We start from the raw sequence: 20,539 nt of genomic DNA, 5'->3' as shown, positions 1-20,539 counted from the left end.
TTGCATCTGATTCTTCAGTGTCACAGGCTTTCTATAGGCACATGTAATATGATGGCTAAACTAGAATAAAGTACTTGGTGTCACTGAATCCTTAATTTCACAGACCTTGATAAAAAAAAATCTAAATAGGTTAACTGAAATGCACTTGGACTGAGGGAATTAAAGGGCTGGTTTTGGCTGAGGTTCATAATTATATGTATAAAACGTATTTGGTAGCAGGGAAAACATCAAGGTAAAAATTGAAATCTTAAATGTATAACATCAGCTCCTCTTATTAACTGCAAGGAACTAACAGAAAGCTGTTAAATCCCTGACCACTGAAAAAAAAAATAATTAGTGATCTGCCTGGCACCAGCTGAAACATGTTTCCATGTGAAAGATGATTGACACCCATTCAGGGAGTGGAGACACTCTCTACTTTAAGAAGATAAAGAAAGGTTATCTCCCTTTATTAGGATATCTCCAGTTGAGTGACTTTTTAATTTTTTTTTTAACGAATGAGATAATCTTCAAAATGGTTTTAAAGATATAGTCTCCATCCTTGAAAGTTATGTGGGTGAGCCATTTGACTACAAAATTAGGCAATGCAGAGCGTTATGAGGATTATAATCACTTATATTTAGGCAGCTGATGAATCAAACTAGTCAAGCAGTCTAGTCCTTGAAGCATGTTTTTAAGAAACTAATCACAAGAAAACTGTAATTGAGTGCAGCAGTTTTATTGAAAAAGTCCACAGGTGTGTGCAATTCCTTTATTAAAATGTTTTCAAATACATCAGACAAGGAGCAATTGATGATAGTTATTCGTTTTTTTGCATTTTTATTTCTAAAACTATACAAACATTGGAAAACTTTCCTTTTCCTCCATTTTAGCTATTAATAATTTTGTAATGATAAGTTATATATCTCCCTTCTGCAATCTGCAAGCCCCCTTTCCTGGAAGTGACATTTTACATCTTTGACAATTAAAAAAAAGGTCAGTCATATTTACATGTGCTTAAGGTTGCATAATTGAGCATCATACGGGTTCTGAAAACCAGTGGATAAATGATTTTCAAGATTCACCCAGGTGGGCTGAAGGTTTTAAATACACATAAACTGCATACATGTGATTTAGTAGCCAAGACACCTTTTGTTCCCTTTTATTTTCAAGGCTATCTATAAACTGTGTGTGCTAGCCATGGTAAAGGTTTGTTTTAGTAAAGGTACTCACAGAGTGAAAAGCAACACTGACAACAACTATTGCTGATCAAGGACATGGATGGGCAGAAAATTGTATGTGTATATATAATACAAAAATCTAATGTTTTAAAATGAACTTGAAGCTTTTATGTAAAAATAATGTCTAGAATAAAAACTATTTCCTGGCCTGGATTAAAGAAAAAAAAAAGCCCACAAACACTTGTGTAAGGAAAAAAAGTAGAGCTCAACATGGGAAAAGAACAATAGAAGCACATGGATTAAATTGGGAAGCTGATCTTGTAGTGTATAATTACTGGAAATTCAGTTGAAATATAGCAACATTGTCAATGGAAAATGAAGGCTACAACTGCAGCAGACACATACAGTACACTTTATCAGCTATTATATTAGCCATACAGATTTGTCTACATGTTATTTATTTGAATCCTTAAGGCTTCTCTAATGTCTTACATGAAAGTGCTGTCTGCTTGGATCTTCCATGCATGAGGGAAAGGCGTAATTTTTCAAGGAAAAAAAAAATTGTCCACATTTCAATTACAATAGCACATCCAGAGACACAAAATAAAAGACAAAACTTTATGGTACCTTTGTTTCATTTATTTTGGCCTCCAAAAGATGCATGCACTAGACTTTAGGTACTACAAGGTATTGAAATATTTACAGCATTGTACATGTGCTCTTAAAGGGATGGCAAAGGGAAAGGTCTATTTTTATCTTGGTGGAAGTAGAAGTTACTTTCCTAGCTTAATAATACCTATTCAAAGTGAAAGATGACTCTTCTGAAAAGAAAAGCCCACAGAGAATAAAGCTATAGCATAATTATAACTAATGTTAACAAACTGTACAGCACTTTACCTGGGAATTCTCCTCTCTCTCACTTCTGTTTTGAAATAGCAGTATCAACTATTAAGTGATGTTTCCATGCTCCCCTTGCCCTGTCTGCTCTGTTTCTCTCTATTCCAGTAGGTATAGCTGTATATTACCTGTTTATATGATTTTTATTTCAAATTATTTTGGCATGTTGAACGGATGTTTAATTCACACCTGATGGCAATTTTTGGACAAATGATATGATTGATATTTACTGGGTTATGGCACTAAAGAATTCAGATCACTATAAAGCGCATCGGAAATACTTCAAGTGGACTTAGGAAACCATCTCTCTAAGAAATTCAGTGAGTAAGGCTCATATCACTGATTTCCTTCTGCTTTTAAAGGTAAAGGTATGATACCCAATACACCAGGTTAAACAAACAGAAGGCAGTTGGGAAGAAGATGCGGGCATAGGAGTCCATTTTGGCAATGCGGATATGTATTCTTCCATGCCTCCATGCTCCTGTTCGACAATCCTCAAAGCAGCAAAAAAAACTGGCACAGTCCTTGCCATCAAGACACTCATACCCGTATTCTTCATCCCTTTCTTGCAGGTGTGTAGCATTGTTCATTTGAATAGTAGCTGATCGAGGCCGGATGTCAATTGTAGGTGCCTAAGGTGGAGTGGCAAAAAAAGAAAAAGATGGCAGGAGGGAGAGACTCTGTTATTATCACCAGACCAACAGGGAAATAGGGACTAATGGGCAACATGTGACTGATGGTTCTGCATGGGGTACATGGGAAATTGCTGAGGAGTTCTAATAGTAATATTACCTTGAACTTATTAAAATCAGTTGTATTGTACACTTTAACTTTATGGAAAGCAGCACAAATCAATGTAAAGTTAACAGCTGTGAACAATTAGCTTTAAAGCCAAACTAAGTCAACATTAGAGGTTAAAGGAAACATTCAGGAATGTAATTGATGGTGTTTTTAATTTCTTTTGTGTTTTATATTTTACATAGCTCCTTGATATTTGAAGGCAATTTGTGTATTGCACATGGAAGGAACTGAAATAATCAATTGGAAATGCAGGATTTTAATATAGGGCTGGCTCGTGTTGAGACAGGAGCAAATGCATATATAGGAAAAAAGGCAAAAACTGGGTCTTTTGAATAAGGTTAGGAGAATCTCAGTAAGACTGCAATTGTTTAAAAATATATAGTTCACAGTCTACTAATGTACACCAACTAGAAGGTTCAACATGTTCCATATAGTAGCTATACATATGTATACATATATATTTGGAATTAATTGAGCAAATTAAACATTTAAAACACATTTGAGCACTTGGCGAACACTAGGATGGCAGGCATTGAAATTTCCTGATGATAGTTGTTAGGGTAACATACTGATAATTCCATTCCATAAGTCTGTAAATTTCTTGGCTTTTATTTTATCTGGTTTCTTTTTTTCCCCTGTTGTGTTTTGAGTTGTTTTTTGTTTGGTTTTTTTTTTTGTGAAATCTCTGCATTTCTGAATGAAGGTAAGGTTTAGATGTGAAACACAGCTAGATATATTTGCTTATTTGCTAGGAGTGTGTTGATCCAGTGACAGCATTAAAATTATATTTGCATATTAAACCCTTTCAAAACTCTGTTTTGCATAAGGAACAGAATTTGAGTAATTCATGAAAACATTGAATTTTGTTCAGGTCAACATCAGAACAGATTTGCGTTTATAATTTGGAGTGAAATCACAAAGGTTAAAAAGGCAGGGTTAGAGTTGAGTTCTAAAAGGGTGTATTGCAGGTTTCTGGTGTAGCTGGTGCTATTGGATCCCATGGCAAACTGAGAAAGAGAGGAGCAGAAATGTTTTAACTCAATTCATGTGATCCAATAATGTTGGTCACTCTTGAACTTATATAAGTTCAGAACCATAGTGAATCAGTATTTGGGCTGCTGAATCAACTCTACAAATTGTTTAGAAATATATAACCATTCTACTGAATTAGGAAGTTACCTTGAGTAGAATGCTTAGATGTCTCATTAAAACAAAAACCCAACAAAACACCACTCTCATACGCTCTAATAGTTAAATTCAGCAGTCGCATGCAGTGAATTTCCATTCCAAAAAGCATTATACCTTGAAGGAAAACATCCGAAGAAGCTTTCATTTTGTAGACAGAAAAGAGAATCAGAGGGGTTTGTTTTAAATTAAAGAAAGAAAGGAAAGAAAGAAAGAGACAAAAATAATGTAAATTAAAAATATATTTCTAAAACATAGTAAGTCAAAAAGAACAAAATTTATAGAAAGGTTGGGATAATAGCAATTTAAACAGATATCTGTAATATCAAACTCCCGCACTTTTGACTTGCCACTGTCTTATAACTACATCTGGGCCAAAGACATAAGATACCAAACTCCATTTAGGTGTTTTCATATTCCCAAGGGATTCCAATTTTTTATGATGAACTGTTTTGAAAAGAGACCATTGACAGTTTATAAAAACACTTTTTAGAAAAAATTCTTTTTACCTGCAGACTGGGTCCTGGACACTCTACTTCTAAGTTTTTTTTAGACTCTGTGATTAGGATTCAGGCAGTCATTTATAGTTCTGTGTGTCCCCAAATGCTTTCAGATAAGTAATGTAAAGAACAAGTACTCTGCCCTTATATGGATATCTTTAAGTGAGACAATTTGAGGTGGTTAATCTTTGCTCCTTTAATTGACTGTGAAAGACATACATGCACACAGACAGCCTTTTATTTCTGCCTAAGACAGGCCAGGCCAGGACGCATCACCCTCCAGAAGTGCCTCTTTGAGTGAGGCCTATGATCAAATCCAACCTTAGCATACCTGATGTTTGGTCAGAATTCTTCCTTTATAATCTTATAGATGTTTTTCTGGCTGTTTATCCACTACAGAGTACAGCATTTTAAATTATGTTTCTTTTTTAGAATTTACTTCTCAACAGCCTTTAAAGTAGGAATTATAGTAATCATGTGTAATAAAAGGTTCTTTAATTACTGTTTTTTCTGTATTCTTTTTGTGCTGTAAGTTATAACTAAAAGAGGAATATCTTCAAAAGTCCTTGAAGATTTTAGCAGAGCAAATCCAAGTGACTTCATTATTTCCTAGATGCCTGAAACGGATTTGAAAATACTCTCCATTAATGTAAAACACTTGTTCTTCGCATTTTTCACAGGCATATTTGGGTTTTTTTGTAGACAATTAGGCTACTTTTCCTTCTAAGATTTTACACTAATTCTTTTCACCTCAAGGATTCTAGACCACAGACTTTTCAGCTCAGTTGCAAAAGGCAAGGAGAAATCTGTCCTGGACAAAATAAGCAGCAAAATTTTTCCCAATCTGGGCAAAACCCCAAACCCCTACTGAGGGTATTTCCAGGATTTTTTTATTGTGCCTATTATATAAATTTTTTTTTTTATTGTGCAGCATGCATCCATAAGTAACATTGTAAACTGCTAGCCAAATCACTTTCTAAGGGAGAGAAGTAGATAAAGGAGGTAAGAAATACATGAAAAAGAAGATAAGGAAACAATGAAAAGGAAACAGATGCTTAAGGGGAAATTAGAAAAAGCACACTCCATAGTTTGAATATAAAAGTTAAACTGTAGTCTTAATAATAAGAAAAACAGTCATGTCAGTAATATGGGCATAAGTTAATGGCAGAGAATAAAGCTAAGACAGGGAAACTGACAGTTTTACCATAAAGGTGACAGCAAGAGCTCTATCTATAACATAAATAATGTTTTTGGTGATAGTTGTGGTTTGCAGAACACTTTGGTTAAAAGGATCCTTATTCTAAGAAATTAGTTTCTGGCATCCAGACAACTAATCTATGAGCTTTTCATTCTCAAGGTGAATGTTTGCACGCCTATTAATACAAAGGAAGAATATATGTGTAATAGCAAAGTCTGAAAAGACAGTGCAAGCATAAAGAGGGATTTAAATGCTCTCTCAGAAAACCTAATTGAATTTTAGACTTTGCTGGTAAAAAGATACATACGGGATTTTTCTTCTTTTTGTCTTTATCCTTGCTTGGCTTTCTGTTGCTGACAAAGTAGTGCAAAGTTCCATATTCCACCAGTGCAGAGAAAACAAAAATAAAGCAGACTGACACAAAAAGATCCATTGCTGTCACATAGGAGACTTTGGGAAGAGATTTACGAGCAATTGTACTTAGGGTGGTCATTGTCAGGACAGTTGTAATACCTGGTAGATAGAAAACAACAGAAATATTATTGCTTCAAGCAACAAACTGATTTTGCCAGTTATCTCTCTGACTGGTTTTGAAGTATGCCTGGAGTTCAAATATATAGCAAAGATATTAAACAGCACATCCCAGCAGTGAAGTGTGGATTCAATGAGAGCTTTGAGGATTAACAGGGGGTATAAAACATTTTTGCCTGGTCACTGCAAGTGCTGCTCTACAGAATACTTTAGTTAGATGGATTCTTATTCTAAGAAATTTAAATTAGTTTTTTAGTTTTGTAGTTTACTTCTAGGGGGCCTTTATTTTCAATTGAGAAATCTAGTTTTAGGGTTCATGTGTTCAAACCCTTAAACAGAGCTAGAGAGAAGAGAACTTGGGTCAGAGTGAGAAAATCATGGTGGAGAACAAAAATTGCTTTGCTTTATTTTTCAAAGTAACCTCAAGACCAATCTCAAACTTTTTGTGCTGTTGGGATAAGTCTTGCTTATTTTTAATTGCTGGGTAAAGATACCCACGTCAGTAAGAGACACACTTGCAGCCATTATGAGGTAGAAATTAATGAAAATTCTTAAGAAAGCACGTAATCCAGAAGGAACCTCAGGATAAAATGTGTGTAGATTTGTATGTGTGCTACATAAAGAAATAAAACTGTTTTGTTTCTCTTGCCTAAATGCATTCTAGTTGTATGCAAATTATCTGCTGCTTGTTATTTAAGCATGCAAGAAACCCTTGCACATGAAGCTGGAAGGGAGAGTCTCTCAGGGCTCTTTATAATAGTAACACTGTGAGGTCAGATTTCTCTCTGTGCTGGAGCAGTATCTCTTCTGGCCTTCATAATGACTGTAGTCTCTAACTGAGAAGTCGTGTGACATGCCTTACCATCCCTTCTCCTTTCAGAACATTATTCCCTGTACTGTGATGTGAAGAACATGAAAAATGCATCACAACAGTTAAAATCATCACATTTTATATGGCAAATTTCATACCACTGGTTTTATGTCTTCAGTGGTACAAATAGACTAATTCTCAACAGAGGGACCAGTCTGTTTTGTATATCCAAGTAAAATTTAAAATAACAGCTGAATGCCTTTATTAATTTTATACTTCTTTAAAGCAGATTTTATAACCTCTTTTTAGAGAGCACATGAAAATGGCTATAAAACACTTAAAATTTTCTGTTATGGAAACCACTGGTCCTCTATTCCCGGGTTTCTTTCAAGGGAGTTCTGGAGTGAAATTGCTGTCCCTCATTTTGCACTCCAGTGCTCTGTGCTGTAGTTCTGTGAAGAAATGAAAATGTAGAAGGAAAACCTAAAATGATTCTCGCTTGTGTGGATTTAATGCAGAAGTAGAATATGTGTTTAACTTGCTCTAGTTGAATGTTTCTACTTTGCTAATTCTTACAGGTACTGCTGCTTTGCACAAACAAGGTTAATTTGGTCCCTCTTCTAGTTTATTTGTGGAACAGTGGCTAAATGTGTAGAAATTGCTGATTCTGATTAGTTGCATGTCACACTTTCATGTGTAGGATTTTAAATACCACCACATTCGGTTGATTTTGTGCCCTGGAGGCTGCATTTGATTGTTGGTCCCTAAAGTAGAAGTCAGGGTACTACATTCTCCCCTTTTTCCCCCACTATGGCACACAGACAGCCAGAAAGATTGATTCCTTCTTGGTATATATTTCATTTGTATTGCTAATCACTGTGATATGGATGTAGAGCAAATAAAACTAATGGGTCCCTGCGTCTAATCCAGCAATGTTTCCCCATCCTCTTGATGTTTATAAAAAATACTGCTGTCATCAAAAAAGATGCAAAAGTTTTTATTGTAGGCAATCTACAATACTCAGAGTTAGGATCTGACATAGTAAAAAAGAAGAGATGCAAATATGGTTTAGGCTGTGTTATTCCTTGGAAAAGTCTGCATCCCTCTAAATGAGGAGAGCTCATGTGGAATTGTCTCTCCTCTTACATTTACAAACTGGTGACCCACAGAGGTGTCAATTAAACATTGTAATGCTTGAATAAAACCAGGAAGAAAAAACAACTCACCCAGTGATGTTCTGGCTGGAACTGCATCCTTATTAATCCAGAAAGAGACCCAGGACAACACAACAATAAGTGTGCAGGGAATGTAGGTCTGAATAGTGAAATAACCCATTCTCCTGCTCAGGTTAAAGTAAACAGACATGACTACATAGTCTCCTGTAAAAGAAAAGCATACTGAGATAGAATAATATGTTAAAAAACTAGCATAGAATTGCTATATAATAGTGTTTTCCTATTCTGTGTCTGGGGTATATATATTAAACTGATTCACCAGATATACTGATGGCAAATACATGCATACCTCTTCTTCAACACTGATATTGCTCAAGGACTGATGCATTTTCCACATTATCAAAGTAAACAGTCTTGCAGGTTCACTTAGGTATCTTTCACTTTAAGATTTCAAGGGTAACCTTCCTTGCATACCACAGCAAGCTTCTTTCTACCCAAGTCATTCCTCATAACTTGCAAACGCCTGGTATAGTTCTCTTATAGCAACTGAGTGAGTGGTGGTGGTGGTCTGGCTAATCTCCAGTCACCATGCTGTCCCTGTTAGGATGCTCTCAGCTCTGCTCTCAAATAATGCATGCTTTCAGATGTACTTTCTAAATTATTCAGGTTCTCAACTATTCTTCAGGGCTAGGCTGTGTCAATAATTAATTTTTCATTTGCCTGCAGATCTTCTGTTGTATTATCTCTTCTAAAAGGATTTGAACCCACATCTCTTAAGTGCCCAAAAAAGCCAGGCTATACATACTCTAGTGTGCATAACATATCATTCCTATTCAATAGTTTTGTGATTCTTTTTCCAGGTTTTTTCCCCTCTCAAACTACTAAGTAAATTCCATCTGGATTCAGGAATACATCAAAAACTGAAGCTAGTTCTCATCTTTACTTCAGATTATAGCACTCCTGGGAAATCTTGATTGCAAAAGAACTACAGAACCCCAGGCTACAAAAGACTTCATTGCAATTCAGTGAAATGCAGTCCAGAGAAATCTTAAACTGAAACAGAATAGGATTTGCAAATTTAGAGTGAGATAGTTTTCCAGCATTATCAAAGAGACTCTGTGGCTAATGTGTATTCTGCTTAGATCAGTACCTTTAGTTAACATTGAGTTCCCTGTTTTCAGGCATAATTAAAATTTTCATTTCCCCCAGAATAATCCCTTTGAACCTGGTCACAGAAGAAACTTCAGAGATCATTTTTCAGCTGGTGCTTCTTTGTTATATTATTTTTTTCAATGTGAGTGTCCATATTCCAGGGATTAACTGGTTTTAATTTAATTATTTTATGTTATAATTAAACCAAAAACTTAAACCACACATATATAATTTGTTTTTTACAAGGAGATGGGGCTGAATATGAGCAACCAATTTTAATAACTACAGTCTGATTATCCACTTAACTCACAGATAATTTTGCATTATATGTGGATCTTCTTCATATATTAAAAAAAACCAAAAAACACACAACTGATCAAGAACACTGTAAAATTGAAGCCATAAAAATTACAGTATGACTAATTCTTCATCTTTCTCAATCATGTATTAACTTCCTGAGAAGTGATTATTTTTGTCAGTTTGGGGAATTAACTTTTTTATTCATTCACCTTCATATATGCTATTAATAGCATTGGAATTTCAAAATTGGGGTATTTTTACTGTTATTCTATGGTAGAGGTTTCTTTAAGCAGTAGTTGTATTACTTCTATGCAAACAGTTTTAAGGAGAAGGCTGTTTTCATGCTCAGTGTTATTATATTACTGTAATGAGACAAAAAATTACTAGAAGAAGGAGGTGAAATATAAACCTGAACATAGAAATGAACATAAAAAAAGTAAAAAAGATCAGCACAAAATTGAAATTAAAAAAAAATCAGATGTTTTCTTTCTGTTATTGCATCTTTTTCTGAAGCTGCAACTGCTATAGACTCTTTTGAAGGAGCTGAACAGATAAATCAGATCCTAGGTAACTACTTTTTCCATATTTTTTTGTTCTGTACTTGGGCAGGTCTTTTTGCCCAACTATTTTGGTAGTTTTAGTACTCTTGCCTTGTAGAATCTTTTATTCAAAAGAACAAAAAATATCAGAATCTAGTACACAAGCCAGCACTTTCTTACAGGTATTAGAGTCAAATCCAAAACTCAGCACCTATGCTGAGAAAACAAACAGATAAATCCAGATGACCTAGGCCAAGGCATACTGCAAAGACTTCAGGCATTGTCCTTGTTCAGTAACAGTGTATGCAAACCAAGCCAAATTGTGGTGGGGTTAACATATGAATATACACATATGTGTATATAGAGAAAGTAGCCTTAGTCCTTCCGTTTTATACACTGTTTCCACATACATTGTTTTATCATGTTTTTTCTAGAAAGCTTGGTGGTGATCATCTGGTCTCCATGGAGATTTCTTTGGATTTTTCCCTTAATGCAAGGAGTGGGGTTTTTTATGGAGTAAGCTACTACAGTGATTTTACAGTATTTTATGCATTATTTTAAAATAAAAATATTTTTGTTCAAAATGTAATGCATAAGAGCTTTTAAAATGCTAACTAACTTGTAAAAGCCTCAGTCCCTTCAGCAGCAATGAAACATTACTTTGAATTCTCTGTCATCTCAAAGATGCACTTCGGAGAACAATCTATTTTCGTAGAGCAACAGCAGTGTCCTGTCACAGAGCATTTGCTACAAAAACTGGAGACATTCCAGGTGGAATTGTTTTAGATGTAATTGAACACAATTCCCTCTGCTTTTTTTTGCTTTTTTTTTTAATACTGGACTTCTTAACCAATTATGCTTAGAAATAGCATATCTCTACTAACATGTTCCAAAAAGTTAAAAAGTGATGTCATTGTTCTAGATTTTGTTCAATGCTCACAAATATTATAGTACCTTCCTTTATGTAAAGGCTTTCTTTCCTAACGGATGTATGTGTAAAAAAATCCAAAACACTCCAGAATGATATCCATAGGAAACACTGTATCAGCTCCTGATATTTATAGACAAAGTCCCTGGAATTATTCTGGCAGACCTTTTTTTTTTGTGCCTTGTAGAATTGGAAACATGAAAGCTCAAGGAAATAAGAGACCATATATACTTTACATGGGTTTTAAGCTTTCTACTAATGGAGAAGTTAAATCAGAGGAAGTAAAAACTTCAGTGTCAAGTGTAACTTGCCAGGCAGTGTGGAGTTGACCAGTCTGAAGAATCATTGAAGGAGGCATAAATTCTTTTAAATTACATGTTGCTGTCTAATCTGAAAGCCTGCTGGTGCTGCAGACACTGTTGCATTGTGGAGTAAATTCCACTATTTCAGAGATGTGGTTTTTTATTTCTTACCTTCCTTGGTTGGGATTTTGGGAGGTGGGACGTACTGATGATTTTTTTCAAAGTAAGAGTGAGAATACAAATATAAGTTAGGAAATGCTAAGACAAGGCAGGCCAATAATTCAGTAATGTATTGAATATCTCTTCTAGCCTTGAAGTACTATGAGCAATTGTAAATAAAGCATTAAGGAAAACAGAAGTAAGTGGTGGGATGATCCAGAGAAGCATCTTGCTGGTATTGCCTAGTTTACGTAAGTGGTGTTGGAATGATAAAACAGCAGGCCTTCTGAGATTTTGAATAACAAAAGTACTCTGAGCATACAAATTAATGAAAGACCAAAGATGTGCAATTTAGGACCTGGTAACAGTTGTCATAACACGTACATCCAAAATGTAAAATGTGTTAAGCCTTCTGTGGAACATGGACTTGCAGTACTTTGCTTTAATCGCACCTTTCATGATGGAATCTTGCCCCAGCCCTGTTTTTATCCATATTTGTTTTTCTGACTCTGTTCATGGACTTCTTTGCTCTTCAGCTGGGACCAGCTTAAATACTCTCTGTTATTTTCAGATTGTCTCTGTGCCTGAGGTGATTTTTCACTGCTGGTGTGATGTCTGCATGAAGCTGTCAAACTAAGACATTATTTTAGTAAAATTGGCCCAAGCTGATCCTTAGCCCAGTGTCATTCATTAGCCCTCACTTGGTAAATGAATAATCTTTTCATTATTACTTCATCCTCTTTCCCTGAGCTCTGGATCTTGTTTATCCAATATTGTCTACTACAGCAAGAAAGCTTCTCAGACTGCCAGATTGCTGTTTGGAGGGCTAATATACTCTTGGTTTTTTCTAGAAATGAATAATAATGCAACCTGGCAGTATCTTTGTAACACAACATACTTAAGTACTTAACATTTGGCGCCCTAATTAGAAGATTTTGGATTACTTAGCCTTTCGCTAGAGACCTCCCCGTCCTGCCGCCCATTCTGAGGTATATATAACTATTGCATATGTCTAGAAAATAATACCTAGATAATTTTCAATTCTTAAAGAAATACAAAATTTCCCTGGAAAAAATAATCTTATTACATTGAAGAGCATAATAAGTTATCCTTAATATCCTTAGACCTCATCTCTCTCTCTGTATGAATATATGTATTTCTCCTATTCCTCTGTATTCATCTACATTTCTATAGATAGACAGACATAGTCGTCTTCATCTTAAGATAAGATAAAGAGTTAATCCGTTTCTTCAGTGACAAGTATTTAAACCAGAATGAGTCCCTTGGGAAAATGCTATCCAGGTCATGTTTATCCTCATGTATAAATACTCATATCATGTTTTCTACTAAATGCATATTCCTGTCAATTATATTTGCAAGACCATGAGGTGCAGGGCAGGGTTCTGATTTGAGCCACAGCATCTTCATACTGCTACTCTGAATGGGAAGTTGAAGATTTCTCTTGGTGGCAATAATCCCTGCTGCACACAGAGAAAGTGCATGGGCCTTAAGTCATTTCTAGAGTAGGAGATATTTTGAAAAGGAGATTTATGCCATTAGTATCCAGTGATCGTGACCTTAGTAAGCCCTTACAAAAGGTTTTATTTCTAACAGTCCGTCACCATCCTAATTTACACAGACTGAAAAGTAGTCTATGTGACTTTGGAAATTGGGAAGCTCCTCCTACCATACATTTGTGTGATATAGTGATTTGAATACCAGGATTCAGGCTCTGTTAGACAGTAGGGGAAGTGAATTCCTGATCTGAGGAACCATCTGTGCATTTGTCCTGGCCTAAGTCCCAAAGGTTCAATAGAAGGAATTAGTCGTGCCAGGAAGCATAGCCGGGGGAATGTACGCTGCACTTAACTGATTTAATCAGCACAGTGGGTGTGATCCTTCATTGCTTCCTGGTTGTGGAATCATTTATACCTGTGCAAAGTGAATAGGAAATTATACCCATTAGTACTCTCTTTATGCATGTTTAAGTGACTGTGCAAAGTGTAAGGTACTGGGGAAACAAGCCTCTAATTTGTACTCAGAAGTGATTTGGAAGCTAGTACAAATGCTAGAGAAAAGAACAGCTTTCTAACATCACAGGAAATTGGTGTCTTAATTATAGTCCAGATAGCAACACTTATAGCTGATATTGTCTCACAGTTACTATTATAAGATTCTGTTTTCTGTTGTTTAAAACACTGCTAGATTTAAATTATTAAAAGAAGTGCAGAAGAGCTTCAAAAATTATATGTTGGCCACCTGGTCAAGTTATTTGTGTGTCATTTCAGTTCATTCTCATAGAGAGTTTTGCAGTGGAGACAATTCAGTGTTTCATTTCTGTTAAATACATGGAGTTTTGAACAGGGAAATTTGGTTAGGTGAAGGGATGGCCTTTTTACATGTTGGCATTTTTGTGAAAATCTTTCATCGCCAAGTTAAAAGTTTTGGAAAACAACCAATGTGTGCTTAGACATGTGTCCATAGACATGGGAAGTTTTTGGACAGTTTGTAAGAAGGCTTTATTCTGACTAGCCCTGTGCTATCTCTGTCCCTTACAAAGCTACGCACCACTCTGAAGGTGCAGCAAAAAACAGATGGATGGGAGATGTGGCTCTGTTCTTCTCAAACATTATTTGTTCCATTATACAGTCCACTACCTAAAATCTCCAGAATTTCTTTGTGCACTGAAAGCATACAGCACATGGGCTCCTCACCTCATGCTAAGTCCATGGTATCAGGGAGCTTCATCGTGGAGCTCTTTTCCTTCAGGAACTGGGTGTGTTCTAACCCATTGTCTGAACAGGATTTTTCATGAGTATTTGGTTACCTTAAATATTTTTGCTAGTGTTTAGTAGTATGAAAATCAATGTGTGTATAATTTAGCACTTTTTATGCCTATAATGTAAAAATCTGTGGAGAAAATAAATTATATAGGAGAATATTGATGATGAATTCATAATTGGCAGAAAAACACTACCAAGTGTCTCTGTTATATCTTTTAAAGACTTGAAGTTTTCCTCTACTAGATGGATTTATGAAACTGCTGAGAAAAAAAAAAAAAGATGACAGGAGAAGAGTAATGTATGAGTCAAGCTCTCCCAAAATTTCAGGCCATCATTTGTTCTTTAAGGACTGATCAAATGACTAGCAACTAGGATTAATGTAGGTCACTGTTTATATGGTAACTAACAGGCACAGTTTTGTTAGCGCAGCCGATAGCAGCCACATGGTTCATGCAGACCCAGACATACACCAGCTGTCCATATTTCCAACAGGTTTTTCTCTCCTAATTGTACACAGAAACCATACAGAAAAGAGCAAGAACTTTTAAAAGATTTGTTTAGAGAACCATGTGAAAATATAGATGGAAATGGAACCTTTTCTCAAAATTAACTCATAGAAAAAAGTACATAAATAAATGACTTGTTTATATATGGGAAACCTTATCCAGATCATCTTTCTGGATGGAGTATACATAGGAAAAAAGCAAATAAAAAAAATCATGCCACAGGAGGGCACTGTCACCTCACGATAGAAATGAGAAACGATTGCAAGTCTGCCAATGGAAAACCGAATTTTAAAAATGTCTAATTATTTTCTCCATTGAGTGTTTATACAAACACTCAAATGGCATAACTGACTTCTGTGGCTGTGTTAATAGGGGAGCACTTGTAAGATCTAAACCAATTCCTGTATGATCGAAATATTACCAAAGTAACATCACCTTTGTGCTACAAGTAATGAGTATAAACTGCATAAATTGTTAATGAAGAACAACTGTGGCAGCAGAATTTATCTTCTTTTCCTCATAAATAACCAACAGATACATCCTTGCTCTCTTTCTCTTTTACTGTTGACATGGCCAACAGCGTCTTTTTCTATTAGGCAGAGATCACAGCTAGCGCTGTTGTTTGGGTTTTTTAAAAGGACAAACAGGTAAATAGTAGTTTAATGGAAAAGATGCATTTTCTTGGTTTTGGTCATGGTACATGGAAATACCATTAGAATACTAACATATGATTTCTATAAATACCTCCTTTAAGGTAGGAGCTTTGTTTTACATTCATTGTTGTCAGTACTCTAAGTAAACTCTCACTCTGATCTAATTGTATTTAAAAAAAGACAGACACTCATGATGAATTTAAAAAAGAAGCTGTTAAAAATGTCTAAAACATTTTAAAAGAACTGAAAGGCTTTGATTATTGACCAGTTTGTTTCATGATGTACTCACACATAAAACAGGATGATCCCAGACCCAAAGGGTTTATTGGCTAAGTCTGCAATATTCAGATTTCTAGAACGTGTGAAAAACATCTGTTATTTTTCTAGAGCTGGCATTATTGCATCTTGCTTTGTATTAGTTCAGTGCCTTACATTTCTGGGCTGGAGCTACGTACCCAAATTCTACCAAATCCAGATGAACTGCTAATTCTCTATAGCTCTTAAAATGCCAACCTACTGGACCAGTACTGACTATAAAAATAATAGTAAATGGGACCAAAAGGATCCTAAATGCATCCTCCTTCTTTAAAAAAGAGTCAGGCTTGGTGCCATTTTTATACAGATATTCTGTAATAATCAACAATAACTAGTTGGTGACCTTGTGGGGCATTGCCTGTAAAACAACCAATTTCCTTCACATTGTGTGCTCTTCTTCCACTTCTGGCATGCTGGAGAGCAGCAGGGTTACCCAAAAACTGCTACAATTGGAGAAATAAATTTTTTTTAAAAAAAAAGGAATGGTAAAATATGGAGAAAAACTTTTCTCTTTCATGTCAAAACAGGTGATGGTACCTCAGCAGTGGCTGGATGCAGATTACTGCCTTCAGGAAAAGGGGAGAATGGGAGACTGGAGTCAGACGTCTCTCTCTCAAATCAGGCCAGTGTCAGACTGTGGACTACATTGTACAGTGCAGCTCTAATCTAGGATGAAAAATCACGTAAATAGTTTGATTGGTGTATTTGTCTTGATGCATCTTCATTTGGCTTTTGTCCCCATCTCTTCTTGCCTTGACAGGGTCTATATTTGGATTTCTGCTGGCATTTACTGTTTTGGTGAGGATACTGAGTCAGCTTGAAAATGCGGTTCAGTGAGATGTCTTGCACTGTCACGGTGCTATGAGGAAAACATAATATTTTTTCTAAACACACAATTTTCTATGAGGATTCAGATTTAACCTATTCAAATTATTCTCTTGTATAAAGTGAGCTATTTTTGATGTTTTTTTTCTCTTCTAACAGATCAGAATGTTCTTAAGTCTGTCTAGTTCAGTACTAATGAAATGGTACTTCTGAAATTGGTCATTTATCACATGAAGAGATGATATTAGCTCCTCCAGTGCAATATGTTTTTACATATATCACAGGAAAATAATTTTGGCTGAAATATTTGATCACTGGGCACACGAGTGAATTTTCATAACGATAGGACAGAAATTTGATCACAGTGCTCTTCATAAGCTGATATGTGTGAGATTTATTTGTGTCCACAGCCAGAAATGAAAAGCCTGGGGAAAAGGCAAAATCAGAAAGAACGCCGTCCCCTAGATACCTGACCATGAGACCTTCTCATTATCTCATCCTTTGCCAAATACCCTTTTCATTGTTTCTGTCCTTCCCAGTTTTTTGTTCTTTCATTGACTCATTTTTAGACTGTATAAGGGCCAGACAGTTTCAAAAAATAATTAAGTCTCTTTCTTTTCAAAAATGCTCAACGATCTCTTTCCCTCTGAGGTTTAACAGCAAAATACCACTATTGTGTCATAGGGAAGTCATGATGTGAAATGAAATACAGTCAATGTTTAGCCTTTAGGGTAAAGAAAGAAGGAAATTCTGCCATGTCATTGGAGGTATTTGCTTGCTACAGACTTGAAGCACTTGGAAGCGGTGCCATTCTCTACCTGACTGTTGGCACTCGCTCTGTCTGGGCATTACATAAAGAATGGGGCGATTCATGGTCATTGTTGATAGAGCACAGCAACTGTACTAAGTGATTTCACCCCAATTCTAAATATCCATTTCTAATCCATGATTATAGCTTGATAATGTGATGAGGTAAAACAGTATTAAGACTTTGACAAAGCTTGCACCATAGTCTGTTTATAGAAGATTATCTCTGGGATTCAGATAGCTGCAAGCATGGTTTTCAATTTACATTCCAAAGGATGAATCCTAACTACATTGTACAGCAGGGCAGAGGGCAGGGAATGGGAGATGTTCTCTTTTTTTTGATGTTTTTAAAGAGTAATGTGCATGTCTGTGTGTGAATGTGTCTGACATCAAACACCTTGATTTCCTGTGGGAGCAGGGAGAAAAGAAGTGGAATTAGTTTATCTTTGTGTGAAATGACAACCCCAGCTGATGAAACTCCTGCAAAATGAGATGAATCACTACAGCCATCCAAGCAAATGAAATTTCTCTATGTATGACATGACTTTCTGCCCGACAGCTCTGGATTTTGTTTGGTCCTTGGCCACTCATTCCACTTGAAGTGCTGTTTTCTCAGTTCATTTGACAGAATGTCTTCCACTTCTCATTAGTTTCTAATTATAGGAGGAAAGAATGTAATGACACTAGACAGTAATTAAAATCTATTACTGTTGTTCCCACCTTCCTTTTGAATTCACAGGGACAAGATTCACCCTAAGAATTTTTTGTTGTTGAAAAATGTCAGCATGTGGAAATGTATTGAGGGATTGAAGGGTAAACTTAGGTGTGTTTGTTTCTAAGGTTCTATCTGTGAATACTAGAAATTCAAAGGGAAAATTAACATTACTGACCCTATATATTTACATATGATGATTTCCTAGTTTGGGACATAATTACAAACAACTGATCTTTTTGGTTTGCATTTGAAGGCAGCTAAGATACTACACTGGCATTAGCAAACACAGGAGGATTTTTAGTGTGCAGGATTAGTGTTCAGATGTGGCAGCAGCATGATGTAATAGGTTGTAACTGCTGTGAGTGAACCATTATGCTCCAGCGTGTAAATAATCTGCAAATTATAGAACCTTCTGCTCCCTTTCCCACTCCCCTCCTGCCTAGGAAACATCAACCCAGGATGAAAGCTCAGCGTCTCATCTCTGAATGGTTAGGAGTGGTTAGGTTTCTAAATAATCTGTTTGACTTACTGTGATAGAAAATTGGAACAAAGAGATGAGAAAATACGAGGATGACAGAAATATCAAGTACCGTGAGAAAGTAGAGAGCCACAATTTCCAGGCAACACAACCAGTTGGGGTGCTGTTCTGTTAGAAATCTTGCTGTGCCTGACACAGTCAGGCATCCTGTGTCCTTGGCTCTTTTAGATGTCTGATTGTTGTTTGAATACCTAAGGAAAAGCTTCAGAAAAAATACACACCTATAGCTAAGGGCTCTGCGCATGTTTAAAGCAACGACTTGCTTAATTTTGAATATTTGACCTATTATCTTTATAATAATAAAGGTGTTGAGATATGGCGAAATCACCAATGTGAGCAAATAAGAAATATGTTTCATTCATTTGAAGGTATCCAGATGGTATACCCGCTTCCCAGCAACATCCAACCGTTCTGCCTGCTCTTACAGGGAGAATTGGAAATAACTTGTTTGTTTCCATACTTCAACGCATGAAGTACACCACATCCCTGGTACTTTAGATCAAACACACTATCAGGATTATGAAAAAACATGAAATAAGAATTGTCAAAGCTATGTAAATTTTATCATGTTGGAATTTTCAGCAGTTTGCATCAAGGAAAAAAGCACAAAATGGTGGCTGTTTTTGTTTCACTGGGGTGGTAAAGCACAACCTTTATACTGTATCATGGGTGTACATATTTGGACTTCCTTGACGACTGTGCAAAGGATTTGTGTGGAAAGGGAGTGTGGGCATCTCCAGGGGTAATAAGATAAATGTAAGGTGTAAAAATGGGAATTAGGTTAAAGATGGCACTTTGAGGCCTAGGTTAAAAACTGCTAACGTTAAGTACCTGAAATAACAAAATTAAAAGTGAATGGTCAATCAAAAAGGACAGACAACAGTTAGATCTTAGGTGGACCAATTCCCTTCATAGTGTCATCTCGGATGCTCTGATACTAGACATCAGGGCTCTGTTTGTGGTCAATGGATGAGTCTGTGGACAGAACTGCTCCCACATGGGCTGAACAAGAGACCCGCATGCCATCTGTGTACTCTACTGTAGGCTTCCTAAAATTTCAGAAGTACTTGCCAATCGGATACAGGCCTATTTGGTGATCACCATAATGGAAGAAAAGAAAGTATTTAATATTTTTGGTCTAAATAACAACGGACTTACAGACACGTTAGAAAACTCCCTTGAAATTAGTACTGTTTAATGAGCTTTGTGCATGTTCTGGTTGCTGAAATAACTGCACAGGACTAATGCATTTCATAAAACACTACTTCTTAGATTTGCTTTTACATCTTTATAAATTGTCTTGCATGTCAAAGGTCATTCTGGAATTTCTCTGAAAGCCTTTCATTCTGAGAGAAGAGGAATTGAGGATAACAGTACATTTAATCCTTGATCTTGATGTTTCCAGTTATTTTCAGAGCCAGGAGACAGTATTACATAACCCGAGGCTGCAATAAAACTTGATGTTTTCTTCTATTTCCTCTCCGGAGGAGAGAAGGCATGACTGTATGGAGGCTATGTTCTGTAGGGGAGCTACAGATTTCACAGATCCATTCTGTCTGAACCCCCCAGCAGAAGAAATATTTATACAGGAAAGTACCACTTGAACACCAGCATCTCGCTTCCACTGAATGCACAGGAAGATTACTGGAAAGATAGTACCATAAACAAAGAGCCCGAGGGATGCTCGGAGGAATAGAGCATGCTTTTTTGCTTGACTTCCAGCACTATTTTAAAATTTTTTTTTAGGACTTCAATTCCA

General features: G+C 36.1%; 1 protein-coding gene across 7 annotated transcripts in view; it reads right to left on the bottom strand.

The window, feature by feature from the left end:
- Window positions 1-2,413: 2,413 nt before the first annotated feature.
- The window catches only part of GABRG2 (gamma-aminobutyric acid type A receptor subunit gamma2), a 68,972-nt gene continuing 50,846 nt past the window's right edge, over window positions 2,414-20,539 (bottom strand). The window contains exons 6-12 of one of the 7 annotated variants that reach the window (XM_059825654.1): window positions 20,278-20,299; window positions 18,271-18,280; window positions 14,616-14,622; window positions 8,310-8,462; window positions 6,049-6,254; window positions 4,161-4,184; window positions 2,414-2,689 (exon numbers count right to left, since the gene is read on the bottom strand). In XM_059825654.1, coding sequence (XP_059681637.1) covers window positions 2,414-2,689; window positions 4,161-4,184; window positions 6,049-6,254; window positions 8,310-8,462; window positions 14,616-14,622; window positions 18,271-18,280; window positions 20,278-20,299 — 698 coding nt within the window. Of the gene's footprint in view, window positions 2,690-4,160; window positions 4,185-4,382; window positions 4,389-4,625; window positions 4,650-6,044; window positions 6,255-8,309; window positions 8,463-14,615; window positions 14,623-18,270; window positions 18,281-20,277; window positions 20,300-20,539 lie in introns of all 7 variants that reach the window. The other 6 variants (XM_059825653.1, XM_059825655.1, XM_059825658.1 and 3 more) reach the window with 6 other exon arrangements.

This window comes from Gavia stellata, chromosome 16 (assembly GCF_030936135.1).
Source record: "Gavia stellata isolate bGavSte3 chromosome 16, bGavSte3.hap2, whole genome shotgun sequence".
NCBI classification, from domain to species: Eukaryota; Metazoa; Chordata; class Aves; order Gaviiformes; family Gaviidae; genus Gavia; species Gavia stellata.
The sequence above is the reverse complement of the archived record's forward strand: the minus strand, read 5'-3'. Positions and strand labels throughout refer to the sequence as shown.